Source organism: Mauremys reevesii, linkage group 1 (genome assembly GCF_016161935.1).
Source record: "Mauremys reevesii isolate NIE-2019 linkage group 1, ASM1616193v1, whole genome shotgun sequence".
NCBI classification, from domain to species: domain Eukaryota; kingdom Metazoa; phylum Chordata; order Testudines; family Geoemydidae; genus Mauremys; species Mauremys reevesii.
In genome coordinates, this window is record NC_052623.1 from 258,930,696 (window position 1) to 258,952,537 (window position 21,842).

A 21,842-nucleotide genomic window follows, 5' to 3' on the forward strand; every position below is an offset into this window, starting at 1 on the left:
AAATGCTAAAGAAAAAAAACTCAGTGAAAACCTGGCTCCAGTGAAGTCAATGGCAAAACTCCCATTGATTTCAAGGGAGTCAGGATTTAACCACATTATTTTTTTCCCTTTGAAAACTGTACTATTAAAGTGAACGTTAGTACTCATGAAAGCTACTACACTGTTAGCCCCAGAGACTTGAAGTCCTTTACTCTTCAACATGCCAAGCAAAGGGGAAGCAGGGAGGGAACGGTGTCTCAGAGGGACGGTCCCTCCTGGGGTAGGAAATCTTATGCATTACCCCTTGCTCAGGGCTGTGGACTAAGGGTACTTCTACACTGCAGCTGGGAGAATCTTTCCCAGTGCAGGTAGACAGATGTGCTAGCTCTGCTCAAGTTAGCTGGGGGCAGAGCCATCCCTTGGATACAGCGAATCTGGGTGACCGCCCTTGGCCCTGCACTTTGGGGGGCCCCACATTTGGATAAAATCGTGAGGTGGCGGGCAGGGAGGTGAGGCAGGTGGGTGAATGGGGTTAGGGTGACCAGATGTCCCGATTTTATAGGGACAGTCTTGATTTTGGGGTCTTTTTCTTATATAGGCTCCTATTACCCTCCACCTCCTGTCCTGATTTTTCACACTTGCTGTCTGGTCACCCTAAATGGGGTGAGGAAGCAAACAGGGAGGCAAGCGACAGGTGGGCAGGCAGCGAGAAGGACAGCGGCAGTCGGTCAGGCTCTGGGGGTGAGGAGGTGAGCAGCGGCTACTGGCAGCCCCCCTATGAGAACTTCCCCCTCCACTCGCGCCTCCTGCCCACCAGCAGGCCCCAATCAGCACCTCCCACTCCCTTTCAGTGCCTACCTCCTGCCGTGGATCAGACGTTTCACGGGGACAGGAGGCACTGGGGGGAGGGGAGAGGAGCGAGGGCACAGCACGCTCGGGGGAAGGGGCAGAACTAGGTGGGGAAGAAGTGGGACGGGGCCTTGGGAGAAGGGGTAGAGTGGGGGCAGGGCCTGGGCTGAGCTGGGGGGGGAGGGGAATCACCCCCCAGCAGATTAGAAACCCGGCGCCTATGTCCCAGGCCCCACACCCCCTTTGGGACGGCCCTCGCTGGGGGTAACATGGGTATCAACTCACCCTAGCCACCTAACTATGCACCCAGGGGTCCGGATGCGTTTGTACTCAGGCGGTTAGCCCAAGCTGCAGTCTGTGCTACTCTGTCCTGGTGACACTGCTATTTCTAGCATGCTAGCTCGAGCAGAATTAGTGCGTCTGTGTACCCACGCTGGGAAGCACACTCCCAGCTGTAATGTAGACATACCCTCAAAGGCACAATCAAGCACTATATGAATAAATTGTACTTGTGTGATTGGACGAACAGCTCCCAAGGTTGGCCTAGCTACAGATATATACCCCTCTACAGCTGGGGACTGGGATCCACTGGAGGGACAAAGGCCTGTCTCAAAGCAAATCATGAAGGTTAATGATAATGCACGTGACTATGTAAAATAGGGTATTGTCTAATACCTGCAGGCTTTGGACTGTTAAAAGAGACAACGACACACTTTCTGAGACCCAGACTTTCCTGGACACCCAACACTGAGCTCACATGCGGAAAGCTACAGTTTGACCAGGTGGAGTAGACAGCCACACTGGCAGAACCAAAGAGCTTGCGAATACGTAAGGCCTACATTTTCAAACAGGGACCAGTGATTCTGGGTGCCTCGGTTTTTGGTTGCTCAGCTTGAGAGGGAGGGTGCTCTGCACTTTCTGAAACATCCCCTTCTCCAATTGGGGTGCCCAGAAAGCTGAGGCATCTAAAACCAGGGGTTACCTTGGAAATTTAGGCCTAAGGTTTTCATCTTGCTCAACTGGCATCCTCCAAGTGACTTTAGAGCCTAGAAACTCTGCTTGGTCCAGAGATTGCCTGCTTTATGCCTGTTTTGCTTGTGATATGCTCCTTGTGTCCTACCCTGTGTCAGTGAACTCTGCTTTTCATTTAAACTAGCCAGAACTGGAGGCGATAACTGTTGAACTGAGGTACTTACCGTCAGGAGAAGAAACTTCATCTCTGACCTTCAAGGGGACAGAGGCAGGAGTGAAGTAACTAGCTTCAGTACTTGGTCCTATTAGGATCCAGGAAGTGGGTGGGCGGAAGCCCGCCCCCTGCTAAAGGACCTCCCCCCAGCCTAAGGGGAGGATCCACAGGACCTGGAAGCCAAGTGATTCCAGGGGACAACTAATGAGATAACAGGGACAGGAGTGAGGTCAAAGGGCCAAATGAAGGGAACCAGAGGGAGACACTGAGCAGAGAACCCCAGACAGCACCCACTGGTCCGCGAAGGTGTCAAGGAAGCCAGCGGACGCCGCCCAGAGGAACTCTGCTCACATGCGTGAGCAGACAGAGGATCAGAAATAGGCCCCACAGTCACAGGAGACCCCATCGGCCAACCTCCTCTCCCTGGTTTTGTAGATGGCCATTTTAGCCAGGGCCAGGAGGAGGTTAACCAGGAGGTCCCGTGACTTTGCTATTAGTCAGGATGGGTAAGGAATGGTGTCCCTAGCCTCTGTTTATCAGAGGGTGGAGATGGATGGTAGGAGAGAGATCACTTGATCATTACCTGTTAGGTTCACTCCCTCTGGGGCACCTGACATTGGCCACTGTTGGTAGACAGGATACTGGGCTGGATGGACCTTTGGTCTGACCCAGTACAGCCGTTCTTATGTTATGTTCTTGTGGGGCCACAGATAGGGAGAGTTGCATTTCCCCACCCAAATAGTGCTGTGAAGGAGCCGGCACAGGTCAGAGTGGGCATTGCCAAACAAAGGGGATGCTAAGCTTGGTTATAACGCTATGAGAACAGAAATCATCATTCATTCATTGGCTGAGGTGTACTGATGCAATAAAATAAACTGGCTACTCAGGATCTCCCGTGTTAAGTCTAGTATCTTAACCACAAGTTCACCTTCCCTCCCAACAAGATCATATTATTTTAATGCTAACCTAGTTTTGTTCCTAACCATTTAGTACAAACAATCAAACTCTTCCCATTTTTATTCACAACATTTCAGTGGCAGGCCCAAAATTATATTCAAATACTGTCCTAGAAGGTAGCTAGGAGAGGGGCCTGATATTTCCAGACATGCAAACATCACAAGCTGAGCACTGCTAAGATCCCTCCTACGTTGGAGACTAAATCTAATTAGTTGACACTGAGTGAATATAGAGAGGAGTAATAAAGCTGGATCCCCATTTTTATTACCTTCGCAGACTCATGATAGAAGCTGAAAGGATAATCCAGTTCATTCCATTGGCAATTTGAATGCAGAACATTATTAAAAAGAATATTATTAAAGATCAGATTGTCACTGGTGGCGACCAGACACAAGAGCAAATTCTATTCAGAAGAGTCCCTCCCCCAAATGCAGTGCCTAGGTTAGCAGTACCTGTGTGTGTTTTCTAATTAGTACTGTATCTGGGCCTTGAATCAGGAGCCCCATTGTCTGTATGCAGCAGCTGTGCCAGGTGGAATTAAAGAGAGCCTCTTTCTAACTCAGCCAGAAGGACCCATGCAGCAATGACTTACGCAATTTCTAGGGTGCTGGAAGGACAAAGGGAAGAGAAAGGAAGGCACATTAAGGTCACACTATCGTGGACCAGTTGAAGTAGCAAACCTAGCACTGGCTGGCAAACCCAAAAGTTTTGCAAACCATTTCAAAACCTCAAACTTGATTTTGTTCCAAAGCGTTTAACACAGAACTACATTGCATTTGCTAAGAGATTCTCACAATATCTTTTGCAAATTCTCCCCAATTTTTTTTGTTCTCAAACACAGCATCAAAAATGTTATTGAGAAAAGTTAGGCAATGTTCATTTTGATAACCACATTGATAACATTTTTGCTTTATAATGTCAACAACAAAAATATCCAAAAACCCCCATGAAAGACAATCAGCTATTCACATGCTGAAAGTTAGGCACGTGTGTAAACACCTTCTTGAGTTGGAGCTGTGAGGGGGCCATCGCAGAAAGCACCGAGTCCCCAAACGTAAATATGACAAACTAAAGAGGAGGGGAGGCTAAGGGGGTTTGGAGCCACTGAATGCCTCCCCCTCTCCCCCCCCCCAACAAATCTCTTTTCTAAACGTGGACCTGGAGGTTTAGTTACAGCAAAGAGATAGAGGCTTATACGATCGATATCAAGACTGGATCAGGGCTATCAGGGACTTTAAGACATTTTATTGAGCATTTCACTCTGCAGTCCTCTTTTGCCATATGAGCAGGATCTTTGTACATAACACTCTGAATGTTAGAATCCGGGAACCACAATAAACAAAACTAAGCTAGGACTCAATCACATCAACACTCAAGAGCGTGTATAATATTACTCGTGAGTCATCCCACTGACCTGAGTCAAGTTTGCAGGATTAGGGCCTCTGATTCCATTTGCACTCAGCTCTATCATACAAATATAGGGTGACCAGACAGCAGGTGTGAAAAATTGGGACACGGAGTGGGGGGGGGGGGTAATAGGAGCCCATATTAAAAAAAAGCCCCAAATATCAGGACTGTCCCTATAAAATGGGGACATCTGGTCACCCTATACAAATATATTCTGTATGGCTACATCAAATGTGAACAGATACCTTTTCTTTACACCAAAGCTGCCCTGCTCCACAGCAATAGTGAAAACAACCATAGGCAGGTATAGAGTAGGGAACAAAGATGTAACTGACTACAAAATGCTTCATTTGAAAAAGGAGATTTGCTCTCTTTTTACTTGACAGTGGTGTGCCATGTACTTAATTTTCTTTGCTCTAGTACGGCGTGTGCTGTATTGATTTAGGTATTTTGTGCTCTAGAATGCAACACACAGTACTCTTTGCTACTCTCTGATGTACTTCAGCACAGTTGCACTGATGCAAAGATCAGCTTTTGTTTAGAATGCAAACAGTAATCATAGGTAGCAATCTGAGGTCACACAGTTGCAGGCAGCGTGCAAAGTACATTTAGTTAAGCACAGAAACCTTAGAAGCAGTCATTATAAACCAAAAAATACACTCAAACAGTAGCTAATCCCACATTTGAGATTATTATGAAAAACTGCCTAACAAATCTATTAGACTATGGAATAGCCTCCCAGGGGGAATGGGGAAAGCCCCCTTACTTGAGTCATTTGAAAATTGACTGGGCAAGGCATTCAGCAAAATCCATAAAAGAAGAATCCCTGGCAAAGGAAGGACCAAAATGACCTATATCTTTTCCATTTTTAATGTTTGTGATTCATGCACTACCCTTTCTCCTCTGGAGACTGGAGTTCAAATATTGCGATAGATCAACAGCTAAGAAAAGGTTTGATGAGTCTCCTCACACAATTTAGCATGATTAGCAGCTTCTGCTGAAGGGAGGTGCAGCACTGAAACATTAAAAGTGTTACAGATCAGAACTGAAATAAAGCCAGAGAGAACCTTTAACAGAGAACCTTTAACAGCGTTTACTTGAGCTTATCAATAAGCCCCTCATTTCAAGCCCAATCCAAAATCCATTGCCGTCATTGGGAGTCTTTCCATTCACGTCAGTGGATTTTGGCTCCGCCCCTTCACAAAGTATCCAGCTACCAGTTGTTGTTGGTTTTTTTTTTTTTAAGTAAAGAAACAGATCATCATGCATGTAAAATTCTCTAGAGCTGTGCAAATGCACTGAAAGCAGTATCAGTCTCTCTTGTAGGTGGAAGTATTTACATACAACCTGACAAAGGCAGTGTGAATAATGGCTACAATTTAAAAGATTCTTCATCACAGATTATTCACTAAACAATGAAGTTTCTTTCTTTCTCAAACATTTTGTAGGGTGAAGTGGGTTTTGATTTTGATCATGTCTGTGAAATGAATTTCCGTATCAGCTCCCAGCAAACCCAGAGATGAGAAATACAAGGAGGGAAGGGTGGAGTGGAAGGGAGAGCACTGGGCTTTCTTCCCAGTAAGAAATTTCTGTTTTTCAGGTAAGCTCATTCTTAGGTGAAAATTAAAATGAAAAAACATGTATTAATGAAAGCTCTGGACACTGTAATTAGCCAGAAGCTAAGAAGATCTTCTACAATGAGTTCCAAAGGCATTCTGTATCTGGGCACTCAGATACTTTTTAAAGCACAGTTATGGAAAGGCTTATTTTTTTCAGGATCACTGTCTGATGGTTTGATCATACACCCAGTTCTGTTGTCACACAAGCAAAAAATTCCACCCATAATTGCTCCACTGTCAACAGAAGGTATTTACAGTGTGCACAGAAGGCTCTGACAAGAACAAGCCGTTGCAGACTGGCTAGAGGCAGTTGTAACTTCATCTGCTGTGGTGGACAATTAAAAAAAACCCATAAAACAAAGCAGATCTGGAATGGCAGGGCCTGGTGGCTAACTGTCAGTTTTCCCATTTCAGCTGTCTTGTCTTTTTATTCACTTACAGCTTGACAAGTCTTTTCTCGTGGGAAATCTCAAGCGGGATAAGCTGTATTTCATCATGGAGGGATAGCTCAGTGGTTTGAGCATTGGCCTGCTAAACCTAGCGTTGTGAGCTCAATCCTTGAGGGGGCCACTTAGGGATTTGGGGCAAAAAATTGGTTCTGCTAGTGAAGGCAGGGGGCTGGACTCAATGACCCTTCGAGGTCCCTTCCCGTTCTAGGAGATTGGTATATCTCCAATTATTACCTTTATTTTAATTTTATTTTAATTATTACCTTTATCCTTGAGGGGGCCACTTAGGGATCTGGGGCAAAAATCAGTACTTGGTCCTGCTAGTGAAGGCAGGGGGCTGGACTCAATTCAAGGTCCCTTCCAGTTCTAGGAGATAGTATCTCCAATTATTATTATAAGGACTGGGTCTTCTGAAGGGGATCAGTAAAGTGATATGGAACTTTTCACTGCCAGTATCAAACTGGTGGCAGCGCTCTCGGTCCATTCTTAGTGAACTGGTGGCTGCATCACAATTGGCGTGAATTGGATGTCTTGTTGTTAGTCTCAGCTGAGTTGCAAAGAACTATGGTATGAACAGTGAACAACCCATTCAGCTCTCTAGGTCAAAGTTAGGCCCGGTTGGAAAACAATTCTATTTCACAAAAGACAGGGTTTGACATTTGTTTTTGTTTGGCCTCAGAATGAAACTGAAGTCTTGTGAAATTTTCACAAAAGACATGAGAACACACTCCCTCAGAATAGTGAACAGCTCGGTGCGTAGAGCACTCACCTGGGATGTGGGACACCCAGCTTCAACTCCCCGCTCTGGCAGATGTCAGTGAAACATTTCAGTTTTGATGAAATGGGTATTTTTTGACAGAAATAAGTTTAGTTGACGCTGACAATTGTTCAACCAGCTGGAGTCAGAGTGGAGGCCAGATAGCTAGTGACAAGGCCGAGGACATTTTCCCTGCCATTGTCTATGCTGCACCTGTCTATAAGAACAAATCAAAGACTTATTCAACTTGGCACCTTTTGATTTTAATAGGATAGGCATGAAATTGCCTATCCTATTAAATTTGCTGTTCCAACAGCTGTTTCCATGCAGCACAAGCTTAGTAAACAAATAGTCACAACAGATCTCTGTGCTGACTGCACAGGCCCAGCATAGGTTTTATTTTACTTGTGTACCTGAAATTATTTGTAATTATGGCAAAAAATGCCAATGATTTGTGTGCTGCTGGAATCCAGGTGGTTTCCTGTCTGATTTAACTTCGGACTTTTTTTTTCATAAGGACATCATGGTGGGTAGAAGACAGGAATAGGCAGAGATAATGGCTCATGGGAGCTGTAATAGCGTACAGAGTCTCTCATAGCTGTACCTTAGGTAACCAGTTCTAATTCATGGGTAGAATCCAGATCACTAGTGACAGCCAGTCATTATCATCTAACAGCTGTGAATGACCTACATAAAAGGACTGGTCTCAGCTCTTTTCTTAATGGACAAGTACTAATTTCAACTGACACACACCAACTGCCCTCTGCACTGAAGCTGCCAAAGATTGTGTGAACCTAAAGTCTGAATTACTCTCTTATGCCTAGAAGTACCACCTCCAGAAAAGAGTTAAGGCACAACTGCTATGCAGTGTGGGGAAGGTGACAAGCATACAGAAATCTTTGGGTATTAGATCCAAAATGTAAGACAGATTCCCCCACTGATCATCATCTTTTTCAGTTCTTAAGCCATCTTGCTAAGATAAAAAAATCATGTCTTATGTAGCTGCAAGCCCCATTCCAGAGTCTGCAGCTGAGCCACAATGCTATCCAAGATCACCTAGTCAAAGCCGTCCCGCCACCCGTGAACTACGCTATCCCTGGAATGGACAGTCAGCTGCAACAGGACATTGTCATCGCTAACGAGAAACGGAAGAAGATCGTCATGGTGGACATCACAGTTCCCTTTGAAAACAGGACCCCGGCCTTCTGCAACACCTGAGCTCGAAAGGTGGAGAAATACACCTCTCTAGTTGACGCCTTGAGAGCTGGGGTTATGAGGTTCAAAACACACACGCTGATCATCGGAGCACTGGGCGCATGGGATCCCAGTAACGAGTGAGCGTTGCACGAATGAGGAAACGGTCAGCGCTACGCTCGGCTGATGTGGCAACTCATGGTGTCGGATGCCATTAAGTGGTCAAGGGACATTTATTTAGAACACATCACCGGACATCGGCAATACCAGGAGCTGGAGTGCCATTGAGAAGTGAAGACAGGAAAGTAACTGAAATACTTCTCTGATGGATTGTATTTACTGAGGGACAACCTAGCTTAAATTCTCAATTACTGAAGAACAATCTACAACTCATTGCTATATTTTCTTTCCACAAGCTATTCTTAATATAACTTTTTATGAGTGATGTACCTGAATATTTGGATGCTAATATTTTAACTATATTGTTAAATTTATTAACCTTAATTTGAGATATTGCAGATTATATACTATGTGTATTTTCTTTCCTTAACTTGTGTATTAAATCGTTTTAACATTAGCTTTAATACAACTTTTATATCAAAAGACATATATAAGCAGATCAGGGGCCTTTGCAAAAAGGATTGATTCCAATAGGTCTTTCCTATATCTTACTACAGTGATCCTGTAACGAACTGGGGCCTGACCTTCAGGGAACCTTTACCAGCTGCACTGTTTGTAATCAACTTACCCTGAAGGCTGCCAACACACAGATTTTTGTTTTGGTTAAAGCCCTTCTCTTTCACTGTACAGAAAAGTTCAAGGTGTACTGGCAACAGGAATTTCCTTTGCTCCACCCTTTCCCCGAACATTAGGCTTGAATTTTATTGAGGACTTGCAAAATCACCTTCAAAGAGCTGCCATTGACTGCATATCGATTAGCACAGCTATTCGGCCAGGGTTCCAGCATGAAGCACTTTACCATCGTGCCTTGTACTACCATCACCCTCATCTTCCTCTCCATCGTTCTTCGGAGTTCTTACTTAGCAGGTAATTCTGTTCTATTTAGGTTCTTATACTGCAGTTGTCACCTAGGTATTCAAGTGCCTTGCACCTCAGCAGGCAAATGATTGACGGACTAAACAAAGATTTTTGTTCTTGATTTATGCAAGAAACAAGCCTCTGTCCCTTATCTAAGAAGTGTAAAGAACTGGTGCTGGTTAAAGTTAGTGATAGTTGCTGCAAAAAAGGATTACTTGAGGGGAGCACTCACGGTATCTTTTGACAGGTTTCAGAGTAGCAGCCGTGTTAGTCTGTATCCGCAAAAAGAACAGGAGTACTTGTGGCACCTTAGAGACTAACTTTGTTATATAAATAAATTTATATACATCAGGGGTCGGCAACCTTTCAGAAGTGCTGTGCCGAGTCTTCATTTATTCACTCTAATTTAAGGTTTCACGTGCCAGTAATACATTTTAACATTTTTAGAAGGTCTCTGTCTATAAGTCTATAATATATAACTAAACTATTGTTGTATGTAAAGTAAATACGGTTTCAAAATGTTTAAGAAGCTCCATTTAAAATTAAATTAAAATGCAGAGCCCCCTGGACCGGTGGCCAGGACCCGGGCAGTGTGAGTGCCACTGAAAAATCAGCTTGCGTGCCGCCTTCGGCACACATGCCATAGGTTGCCTACCCCGATATAAATAAATTTGTTAGTCTGTAAGGTGCCACAGTATCTTTTGGAAGAGATTTGATGTTGCCAGCTACTTACTTTAACAATGCCACAGACTGAGTCTGCTGATTCAGCTGTAGTTTGCGCTGTAGGATGTTAAGTACTGGAGGCAGCTACAGAAGAGACATGTGGCTTCCATACTCAACCTGCTGGGTTAAATGACCACTTTAAAGTATCTAGCATTTTTCAGTATAATTTGGTTCAATCTTTAACCGCTAATTATTCCAGACAACCAATTCTCGCTGCTGCCTTGAGAGGAGCGGCTGCTTAAAACAGGGCAGGTATTTTCCTCTCAGGATATTGCGTCCATTTAGGTGTCAGAATTTCTGTAACTCTTTCAGCAGATTTTTAAAGATGGGCTACTTAGGGTACATCTACACTGCCCTGAAAGCCCACGAGGAGGGAGGGTCTCAGAGGCCGGACCCCAGCCTGAGCCTGAACATTCAGACTGCTATTTTTAGCCCCGCAGCCCAAGCCTCACGAGCCCAAATTAGCTGACCCAGGCTCTGAGACTCAGTGTCATGGACTTTTTATTGCAGTGTAGATGTACTCTTAGTTTGCTTTCACAGTATCTCTTTTTCAGCTAGACTGTAAAAGTAGAGATTATAACCACAAGGCTGCTTTGTACTTCTGTGGTGCCTTTTTCCAAAGATGGCGCATTATTTTACAAGCTTCACGACACTCCTCTGAGGTAGTTATTAACCCTGTTTTACGGATGGACAAGCTAAACCCAGACTCATGAAGTGAGTTGTCCAAAGTCAGGCAGCAAGTTGTAGCAGAAGCAGGAAAAGGAACTGGAAGTCCGGACTGCTTCCTGCCCTTTTCTAAGCTGCTCTCAATATAGCTGTGCGGCGGGAAAGGACAGGATTCGCAACTCCCTGAGGCCAACTGACCTAAAGTCAAAGGTGGGACACAAGAACGTTATTCTGAGTGGGAAAATGTCTTTAGTGCTTCCTGTAACCTCAAGTTTCATGGCTCTATATTTCTAAAAACAAAACAAAAACAAAAGAGGAAGGATGGTCTTGTGGTTAAGACACTAGGCGGGGACATAGGAGACCTGGTTCAATTCTTAGCTCTGTCAGCCTTCCTGTGTGACATCGGACAATTCATTCACGTGGGGATTTTCAAAGGGGGCCTAAGGAAGGAAGACAACTCCTAGGCCCCTTTAGAAATCCCAGCTTTAATCTCCTTGTGCATCAGTTCCCCCAGTTGTACAAACGCGATAGTATCTCCTTCCCTCCCACTATTTGGCTCTCTTGTCTATTTAAACCGTAAACTTCTGGGGGCGAGGACTGACTTTTCCTATGTTTGTAGAGGGCCTCGGCACAACAGAGCCATGATAAAAAAATTAAGCATTCTTTATGCCTTTCGTTACAAGAGACACCTCTTTCTAAGCTAGTGCTGACAATGGTGGTCTGAGGGGAAGGGAAGCCAGAGGAGGCAGTATTCTAGAACACACATTTGGGAACTGTGGGCTTTAACAGTAGAAGCCTCTTGCAGAACTGGCAATGTACAAAAGCCGGACAAGGGGCAATCTCCTCCCACACTCGCAATAGCTGTAGATCAGCTGAACAGCGTGCACTGTGTGAGACAGCACCTACGCTGGCAGAAAACGCCATGCTCTGACATTTTACCTGTGCCACAGGAAAAATCTCTCTACCCCAGTTCTTCTTGCAGAAGAGGATCATCATCAGATTGCCTGTGGTCAGCAGACTCCAGTCGGGCCAAGACATTTCTCCATTTCCTGTCTTTGCTTTTCCTGTCTACAGTACCTTTTCTCCTGTGTTTTTTCCTTCCAGAGGCCGAAATGAGCTCCAGAGTCTCCTTGACAGACAATGGGAGCCAATGGCCATGCCCTGGTAAGACTTCTTTGATTCATTACTACAGCTCCTAAGCCTAGTGGTGAGACTACACAAAAAGGCATAGAAAGGCAGATATGGGGTAGGATTTGTGTGCTATGATACACTTAACCAAAAGCTCAGGTTATGGGTAAAGTTCGGTGAAACATTTTACTAGAATCCTAAGTTCACCTGATATGGGTGGCTTTTGAGGCCTAGTGCTTCCTGGGACCGTTCAGCCCAGGTTTACAACTTTCATGGGCCTGGACTAACTCAGTTTGCACTGCCTTTGGTTCCACATCCCTTTCCACACAAACCAGACCTTCATTTTGTCAGGCACCAGTGTTTTGAGCCCCTTCCCTCCCAGCCAGACCAGCCACGAAACCCCTTCTTAAAGAGCCCATTGTCCCCTCCCCACAGCCCCAGTTGCCAGTCCCTCCTCAAACTGCCTAATGCACTGAGTTTAACTAATCCAAGAGCCTCCTTCCAGCTGCTAGCTGCTGCAGTGGTTCCAATCTCGTCCTCTTTCCCAGGTCCCAAACATTCCTATGAGCCATGCACCTCCACCGGACTTTTCCCTGCTTCAGAATGACCCCCCTTGAATGAAATTTGCCTTCCCTCCCCCCTTGCTTTTTTTCTTGGAACCAGCTACTTTTACCTTAACCCATCCCCGGAATCAATCAGCGGACAGATGCTGAACTAGGATACCCCCTTGGGGGAGCAGCAGCTCTTTAATGGGAGAGTTAATACGGTGCCCCTCCACTCTATGCATTCAGCTAAATGAAGGCAGTTGGCCAGAGAGCGTAAAACTGGGGCATGAGGAGTTAGAGAGAGCCGAATGTAGAGGCCAGGATCAGGTACAGGCAAAAGTCATTCCCCCACCTTCCCTCTGGCAAAGAGAAGCCTGTTATGTGTAAAATGACCGGGATGGCTCGTTTTGCTCTCTCTGCCATCAGATGTGCAATTCTGCCCGGATGTCGCCAATTGCTGCCAGCTTGGGGTAGACGAGTACGGCTGGATTGCGGCTGCTGTTGGCTGGAGCCTCTGGTTTCTGACTCTCATCCTGCTCTGCGTGGATAAGATCATGAAACTCAGTCCTGACGAACCCAAGTATTTGCAAGCATGAGAGTCGGCAAGCCAGCAAGCACCAGCGTCCGCCACGGTCATCCAGGGAGGAGCAGATGGGTTAAGAAGCAATGGAACTGCTTTGCTGAAGAAAGAAAAGGATAGTCGGGCATCTTATACCAAAAATGGGTCCAGATCCAAGTGAGGCATGGCAGTGCCTTCCCCGGGAAGTTTTATAGCTGATCCGCTCAAGCCAGCCAAGTCCTGGAGTGGATTCCAGTCCCTTGTGGTAATTTACAATTAGTCCTATCATGCAGAATGCCCCCTCTTTCCTGGATATCTGTACTCTGCTGTGAGCTTGCCACCTGCAATTCACCTATCATTAGCCCACATAACGCTTACAGAGGACAGTTCAGTACATAGCTTTTGACTGTCAAGCAGACAACAGGTTAGTGAAGCTAATTTTATTTATAAAAGATGCCCCATTAGCAGCTCCATAGTTAAGAGTGTGTAACCTGGACCAAATCCTCAGCTGGTATGAATTGATGTAACTCCACTGCTTTTATAGAGTTGTCTTCACACGAAAGTTGCACTGGTTAAACTAAAAGTGCATTAAAAATGACTTATTTAAACTAGTGCAGACTTCTGTGTGGACACTCAAGGCTTGTCTACACACTAAAATTGTGCTAGCTTAATTTAGAACAGATTAGGGTCAGCTAGTGCAACTTCTGTGTATGGATTCTCTTGAATCAGTTCAAAATTGCACCAGCTTAATTTAAACCAGTTTTTTAATTATATATTTACACCGCTGTGAACCCATCTGGACTCACTTTGGTTTAAGAGAGCCTCATTTTGTTTTCATAAACCTGTTCACGATCAACTTAAACTAAACCCAAAAAAGCCACCGTTAAACCAAAGTAAGAGTGTCCACACACAGGTTTGCACCCTTTTAACTAAATCAGCTTAAATTCATACCTTAGGTTCCAACTGTGCAACTTTCCTCTCTAGACAAGGCTCAAGTCAATTTAAAAACCCACCTTTCAGACCTTGTCTACACCTGTGGTGGTAGCATGTAGGTACATGTAGCTCCACAGTGCAGTGAGCTGGGTAGGGTATACACCCTAACAAGACAGCATTTAATACAAGGGAACTCCTCTGTGGAGAGAAACGCTGAGCTGAAATTTTAAAATCAGGAAATGAAGCATTAAAAAGGAAGAACTTTATTCTTTTGTGGCTTTTTTATTGTGAATTTTTTTTTAAACATGCACAGAAATACCAGTAGGAAACAATCACAAAACATCGCTCATCAAGAAAACCTCACCATTTCAACATGCAAAAATTAAACAAAAGCAACATTCACCTGACAAATATTGGTGTTGGACCCGCCAACTACTCCTTTTCACAAAAAATATATATAAACTTGTATATTTACAAACTTACAGAAACAAAGGATTTGTATTTTGTCATCATTGATTGAAAGAACAGTGAGTGACAGTTAAACACTGTAAATTACGGATGAATCACAAATCTTATAGCTATATATACAATGGTTTTGTCCTGATCTATTATTTTAATGGTGGAAAGTTGTATATTGGTCTGACTGCAATATGATGTATGTTGTCAAAAACACCACATATTGCCTAGTGTCCACCTGCTGCAGAACCCTTTCTAGTCTTCGCCAGTTTTAGGAGATTGTTCTCCAGATCAGAAATAGATCAGTGGCTGCTGGAAGTGGGATTAGCTATGATTTCTATATTTTTTTCATTACCTTGGCTAAATTCGGAAAAAAATCATGGCTCTTGATACAGTGCAATTCCACCACAAAACATACTTTATACACCAGTGTCTTGGGGCAACAGCCTCCCATTCTCAGCAAGAGGCCGGTCTGAATTATATTTACTAAATTAATTATTTAGAATTGTTGTTGTAAAATGGATGTATCCCAGATCCCCACTCCTGTGTAAATTTCTTATGTAGTACAAGGGCCTCGTCTGCAAGCTGCATAAACCCCTTGCATTTGACATTACCAAGAGACAACTACACCTTACAGCATATGATTTTAAATACCTATTTGGGGCTGGATCCATAGCCTTTCAGTTGGAATCACTCCACTGACTACAGCGGGCTTTGCATCAGGCCCTTAAGGAAAAGTCCTGGCTGTGAATGTCAAGAGTATAATACTACCATCATCAATATGCTCTGGGGTCCTTAGAAGAAGTGGCAGTATCCAAAAAGCTCCCAGGCTACCAGTGCAAACAATTTAACACTCCCATTTGTACACAGTAAGTTATGATGTAATTAAAACTCTTCTAAAAACAGAGACATCAACGAGGCATGTATTATATTTTTGCAATGATGACACGTGTTGTGAGAGACAAGCACAATGTAAAATCCACACACACACACACACACCCCTCTCCCCCCAAATAGCCAACTGGTCTTCCAGTACAGGATTTCAAGAATCAGACAGCAATCGCAGAAAGTGCAAAATAAAAGGTTGTATCCAAAAGACTCTGGAAATGGCCTTTATAAAGATAAATCGAAAAATAACTCATGGGCTATCACCTACACAGCAGGGTACCTCATAGCTGGTGCACAACAGTTCACAGTACCCAAGTACAACCAAACGTTTATTTGTGATATGCAGCTAAATTTGTTAGCGTATTTGGGAGATGAAAAACACATCACTGTAGGATTTATGTTGGGGAGCTGCTAAATAGCTTCTTTCTGACTGATGAAATCACAACAGAAGGTTTTTCAATATGAAGATACACAACAAATAAGATGTCCAGTTTTCATTTGTAAGCCAAAGATGATTCAGTAGTGCAGCACCTTTTACAACTGTGTTCTTTATGCAAAACCATGAAGCATTTAGTCTGCTACAGTCACGCTGCTAATAATAAATACATCTGACCAGAACCTCAGCTGGTGTAAATCTGCATAGTTTTATTGACCTCAATGGAGCTATACCAATATACCCCACTTGTCCCAACTTTTAGTTTTGGCATTACAAATCAGCAAAGCCAACCAATCTGTCTTTCACAGTACAGGATGTCAAGCCCGACTAACTTTTGTGCAAGCTTCATTTTCATCTGCAATAAACCTCACAACTCTTAAGCTAGTACATACTGTATGGGTGTTATCGGATTGTTTAAGATGTTTTAGGTACCCACATGTCTAAGGGTACGTCTATACTACCTGCCGGATCGGCAGGTAGCGTTCGATGTATCAGGGATCAATTCATCGCGTCGTCTGGACGCGATAAATCGATCCGCGAATCGATGCCCGTACTCCACCTTGGCAGGAGGAGTAAGCGGAGTCAACAGGGGAGCCGCGGCAGTCAACTCGCCGCCATGAGGACGGCCAGGTAAGTCGAACTAAGATACTTTGACTTCAGCTACACGCATAGCGTAGCTAAAGTTGCGTATCTTAGTTTGAAACCCCCTGCTAGTGTAGCCCAGGCCTAAGACAAAGCATGCTGAAATGAAGATGGACTGACCATGTGATCTATTAAACTGTGAAATAACCTCTCAGGTGCCGATGGAAGCTGCAATGCTCAAATCATTTAGATCTTGACTAGTCAAAGCACCGGAGTGTGTACTGCACAGAACCACCTTGCACAGGCAGGAAGATGGACTAAATGCTCTTCCCGTCTCTAACCCATATAATTAAGTCCTGGCCATCAGAACAGAGAAAAGGCAAAAAGGGTTGAATTTGGATGGTAAGACAAATAAGTATCATTGAATAACCCCAGTGTGAATCTTATTGTTGTTGGTCAAACCAGAAGACTTGTATTTGTTTTTGACGAGAGTAACAAAGATTCCCAATTCCAGGCATGAGATGTAGTACCTATTAAGAGGGAAGGAATATCCAGTAAAGTTGCCATTAGCTTAAACAGAACGAGAGTTCTATGCAGCCTAATAAGATGAACAGAGCAGAAGGAGGCTTGCAGCTGATCAGTTTTTCTAATACCAACAGGTGCCATTGAAATAAATGAGCATTAGTTGCAACACATGATTTTGGTATAAATACATTAACTTGCTCTGAAATACAATAAATCCAACTATATCTGACCGGGGTTTTTCCTTAGTCCTTAACTCAAGGCTAACCTGATTAGCATTTCATGCGTGACTCTTCATCTTTCTCGATATCACTGTTCTTGTAATTACTCACTGTTTCTATCAAGGGGCTGTTCTTTGGGGTTTTACTGAATAGGCTACACAGTAATCAACTGCACTTTACAAGATCACCAGAGGGATGAAAGCTGGCAAAACACCAGAGCTTCCTACATGCACCTAATGTTGAGTGAAGACAGAGGTTAACTTCATAAGAAAAGATGGTCTGTACTGGGACTCTAAGAGCTGTCTTTTTTAAGCCATTGAAGTTAATAGAGTTCATTGAAGAAGTATACTTAATTACTCCCATTATAACCAAGGACAGTAGCAGGCATTCATGGGAAGCCACAACAATTATGCTCAGAACTATATGCTCAAAACCTCATGTATTTCGTGATTCAGAAGTTTCAGCACCTGCTATAGAATTCATCCCTTGCTGCACATGTGAACCGGTATCTAAGTATTCACTTTAAAAAGAATAAGTTTCCAGCCCTAATGTCATGACAATAATCTTCCAAATGTGACTGAGTGTAAACAATACAGTACTGTCTTCCTGAGTCTGCAAACAGCTTGAAACAATAGCTGTAGAACTGCCCCTTCATCTAAGTGGGATGTCAACTCTGAACCCTAAGGAGGTTGGTTTAATTGTTCGCAATTAAGTATCAGCATTTCACTGCTGATCATTATAAAAGAAACATCCAGCGAACTCATTTGTGTCGGATGCAATGGCAAATATTGGAGCAAGGACTGCTAAATGTTGCTGGTATGAAAAAAAAAAAGAATTCAACGTCTGCCTCAGAACATAAAGTCACCTCTGAGGTTGGTTGACATCTAAAACTTAGGTCACCCTAGCTACATCACACAGTGGTGTGAAAAATTCAATTCCCCTGAGAGATGTAGTTAAGCCAACCTAAGCCCCAGTGTTGACAGTGCTGCAGCATTTATAGCGTAGACATATGGTGACTCAAAGAGGGAGGGAAAGGAGAGATGCATCCACATGTCACCAAAGCTAAAATGCTTTCAGAGTGCCAAAACTCAGTGTCCTCTACACTGTCCCACATTCTGAAAGCTCCAACTGGCCCTTCCTCAACTGTGGAAACCTCTAATTTCCCCCTCTGCCAACATCAGCTATACAATTAGGTTTTTGCCATACAAATATCTGCAGTATGTTAAAAATTTAAGGGCAGTGTAAAGTAAATCAACACACACTACACATTGTATTAGTTAGTCAGAAGTGTCCATTTTTATACTTACCAAAAGGTGCCATAGAAGCTTGAGTTTGCCACACCAGAGAATCACAGAAACCAGGGACACTTGCAACATAATTTAAATCTGGTTGCTAGATAGAGTACATGGGCTTTTCACATGCTACTGCAATATGGTTCTTTTCAAAAACAGAATAGAACTATTTAAGCAGTCGGCCTGGGCATTTTGAAGTTAACCTTTTGGAAACAGTGGATAGATTATATAAACACTGAATGACTTTCTCTTTTTCCTCTGATTCTGGTCACCACTCTTGTTTCTCTCTCTCTCTTCTCATCTTGGTTTCCCTTTAACACTTTCATATTCACTACATAAGATTTGCACAGCACTTTAATCACATAAAAACTCTATAATTCTTAAGTATTGGTGATATGTTTTTTAGAGACAGACATACCTCTTCCTACCTTCAATCTTGTGTCCCCATCATAACTCTTTCCTTCTGCTTCTATGCTCCATGACCACCTCATCCTCCAAACCCTTTAGTTGTTTCCATATCCTGTAGTGTTTTTTGAAACTTCAAAGCTCTATACTCTTTTATCCAGTTCTCCACCCCATAGGTGCATTCAGTATTTGTTGTGACAATCCAAAAGTCCTGTGAACCTCTCCTCCTGGCTTCCTAGAGGAAAACATGCCATTTTAATCAATCACTCCCTAGTTTATCTTGCCATAAACTAATCTTTCTTCTCTGAGTGCACTTTACATGACAGTTCTTTGCCCTCCACTGGCTTTTTACTATAAAATACTTCTGTGTCAGCGGCACTTCCAATTTCCTGTCTAAAAATAAACCACGTTGCACACTACATTATTTGATTCTCAACCTTTGGTCCATGGACCATTGGTATTGTATGGAGAGTTGGTTGGTCAAATGGTGCTGGCCTTTCCTAGTCTCTAGCTATTAGGTCAAATTAGTAACAGCTAAATATTCAGCCAAATATTTTCTTAATATTACACTTCCACGTTAGACAGGGATGTCAGGCAGTTATGAATGGGAAGTGGAGGGGTCCACATGCCGGTGAATGGGAAAGGAGGTGTGCATGAGGCACTCTCTCTGTCAAGTTGTGGTCCACACAAAGACATCGATTGAGGACCCCTGACTCATGAGGTGTCACTAACGTAATATATTGTACCTAACAGTTCCCAGGATCTGTTAGGAAAATATTCTTTTCATCAGCACGCACAGAGTGCCTTAGCTCAAATCAATACCAAAGCTAGTACATTTCATTTTCCTTTGTTAATGTTTGTAAACTCTCTGAAGATATAAAGCACTTTATAAATTCTAAGTGTTGTTATTTTATTGCTGGCAGACACACAAAACGCTGGCATCTGAGCCTTCTGGGACTTTTCTCTACAGCTGAGAATTTGTAGTAGATTGACTGGTAAGAACTAAGCTTTTAGTATGAAATAAGACTTACATGTCTCTCACATCAGTAGTGTCTCCCTCTTCTGAATCCTTTCTAGAACTGACGGAATAGGAACTCAGCTACATTTTTGCCCCAGTATCTTCCTGATAATCAGGGATTATAATGTACTTATTTGCCTTGCAAAAGTGAGCCAACACTCAGAGTTTAGGGCCTGATTCTCTATTGCTTTGTGTAGTTATTTACACCAGTGAAAAGCAGGTGTAAAATTCAACCACTCTGATCTGGTACCATCTTAAACCCACTTGCACTGGTATAAATAACTACACAAGGCACAGAGCAATGGCAAATTGAGCACTTAGTTATTAGTGTTCACAGTAAGCTGATTGAGGCATCACTAGGTCATGTAGTGAAGAATCACCAGCACAGATAGGGTCCTCCTACTCCCATGCCTTCGTTCTAAGCAATAGGGACAAAATTTTCCTACGGTGGTTTATAAAATTTACACCTAAATCCACACTTAGGCAGCTAAACAGAAGTGACTTTTCAGCGATCTTCCAACTCTGAAAACCAGACCACTTATTCAGATGCCTGACTGAAGAGACTTGCATTTGACAATGTTGTTGCAGAGGGCTGCAGTTTCATCGTACAGTGTCGGAACCTGCAGTGGTGCCCTATTCCCACCATCACCAAGGCTCTAATTCAAAATCAAGAACCCAATGGCAGAGACTTAAATGCTGTTCACTACATAACTCCCATTTGCAGCTATGAGACACTTCAGCACCCACAAGGCCTGACCCAAAGCCCACTGAAGTCTTCTGTTGGATGAGGGCCATAGGGAAGGCACAAGAGTACTTATAGCACTGGGACAGCCCCCCGTTTGAGCCAAAGGAGTTAAATTACAAATCCCATGATGATTAGTTTGGAACCATTTGTCATATTCATTAAGTTCTAATTGTTCTGCAATCAGCTGAAAATGCTGACTAATGGCAGTTACTACACATCAGCCCTAATGCACCTACTACATTCTTCACTGTATCACCTCACTTTCCCCCATTTCTCACTTAACTCCTTACCGAAGTTCATGCATATGGTATCAACTAACAGAGCCAATCAGCAGAGATTCATCTTCTCTGACAGGGTAGCATAATGAAAACACCCATTATATTAAGTATATAGGAATAAAGACTTAAGGGTAAGTTTTAATATTCAGTTGATTCTCCAATGCTCTAGTAACTGCAATATTCCGAGTTAGCCTTACCACTTAGGCTGCCATTCTGTCACATCTCAAAAGCTAAGCAGGCCTGAGCCTGGGCAATGCTAAGGATGAGAGATGTTCATGGGCAAATAAAAGTGGGATTTTCTAATGTCCTCTGCACACTAGCCTAAACTCTGTTCCCATTGAAGTCAATATTAAAACTCCCACTGGCTTCAGTGCTGAACGCTTCTGAAATCCCACCCCAGAATGCAGCAGGAAGTAGTAATGGTGATTTCAGGAAGTGATGTTCTTCTCTCCCTGTCTATTCTGAACCTACACCTTTGAGTAGCATTAGGGGGCACTGTATTGCTGGAGATGCTCTCTTTCTGAAGGGACAAATATCCTTGAACACTTGTGATCACTAAAATTCCTACTACACTTTTCACCAGAGCAAGATGGTTGGCACCAGCATCCTGGCTAAATTCCAATTAGGTGAACCGCCCCCGCCCGTAGTTTGCAATGAATAGGAGATTCTTCACTTTGTATCCTGAATGGTTGCAATGTGTTGCTTCGACTGCAGAAGTGGAAATGTTGCAACAAGTATAGAACTTATCCCTGTTTGTAAATGGTTTTATGAATGTCACACACTTTGGGAACTTTTGATAAAATGTCCTCTATAAATATCCGTTACCAACTTATCTGGTATCACTTTAATCAGGGTCACACAGTTTAATACCTCCTCTACCAATCAATCCATAAGTTTGTTTGCTATTCCACTATTGTAAGTGCCGGAATCATCCATTGCTGATAATCCTTTAATTGTTTTAACGTTTGACAACAAAGCTACATTTTTTGAACTGCCACAGATGGTGGCTT

At 43.3% G+C, this 21,842-nt stretch overlaps 2 protein-coding genes across 5 annotated transcripts in view; one reads left to right on the top strand and one right to left on the bottom strand.

The window, feature by feature from the left end:
- ATP6V0A4 (ATPase H+ transporting V0 subunit a4) overlaps positions 1–2,158 on the bottom strand; it is a 54,866-nt gene extending 52,708 nt beyond the window's left edge. For 2 of the 4 annotated variants that reach the window (XM_039513008.1, XM_039512991.1), the window contains exon 1: positions 2,025–2,158. The gene's annotated coding sequence lies outside the window, so the exon portion shown is untranslated. Of the gene's footprint in view, positions 1–837; positions 925–2,024 lie in introns of those variants that run through there. The other 2 variants (XM_039513024.1, XM_039513036.1) reach the window with 2 other exon arrangements.
- A 7,104-nt stretch (positions 2,159–9,262) lies between these two features.
- TMEM213 (transmembrane protein 213) lies at positions 9,263–14,408 on the top strand. The gene is made up of 3 exons (XM_039506205.1): positions 9,263–9,444; positions 11,929–11,988; positions 12,924–14,408. The coding sequence occupies exons 1-3, from the start codon at positions 9,363–9,365 to the stop codon at positions 13,091–13,093; spliced, it is 312 nt and encodes a 103-aa protein (XP_039362139.1). The 5' UTR covers positions 9,263–9,362; the 3' UTR covers positions 13,094–14,408.
- Positions 14,409–21,842: the final 7,434 nt, after the last annotated feature.

What these genes read in the sequence shown, in the direction of transcription:
- TMEM213 (XM_039506205.1), top strand. Translation starts at nt 9,363, where the DNA reads ATGAAGCACTTTACCATCGTGCCTTGTACTACCATCACCCTCATCTTC. An exon ending in TCGGAGTTCTTACTTAGCAG is followed by an intron (nt 9,445 to 11,928) that starts GTAATTCTGTTC and finishes TTTTCCTTCCAG; the next exon opens with AGGCCGAAATGAGCTCCAGA. An exon ending in GAGCCAATGGCCATGCCCTG is followed by an intron (nt 11,989 to 12,923) that starts GTAAGACTTCTT and finishes CTCTGCCATCAG; the next exon opens with ATGTGCAATTCTGCCCGGAT.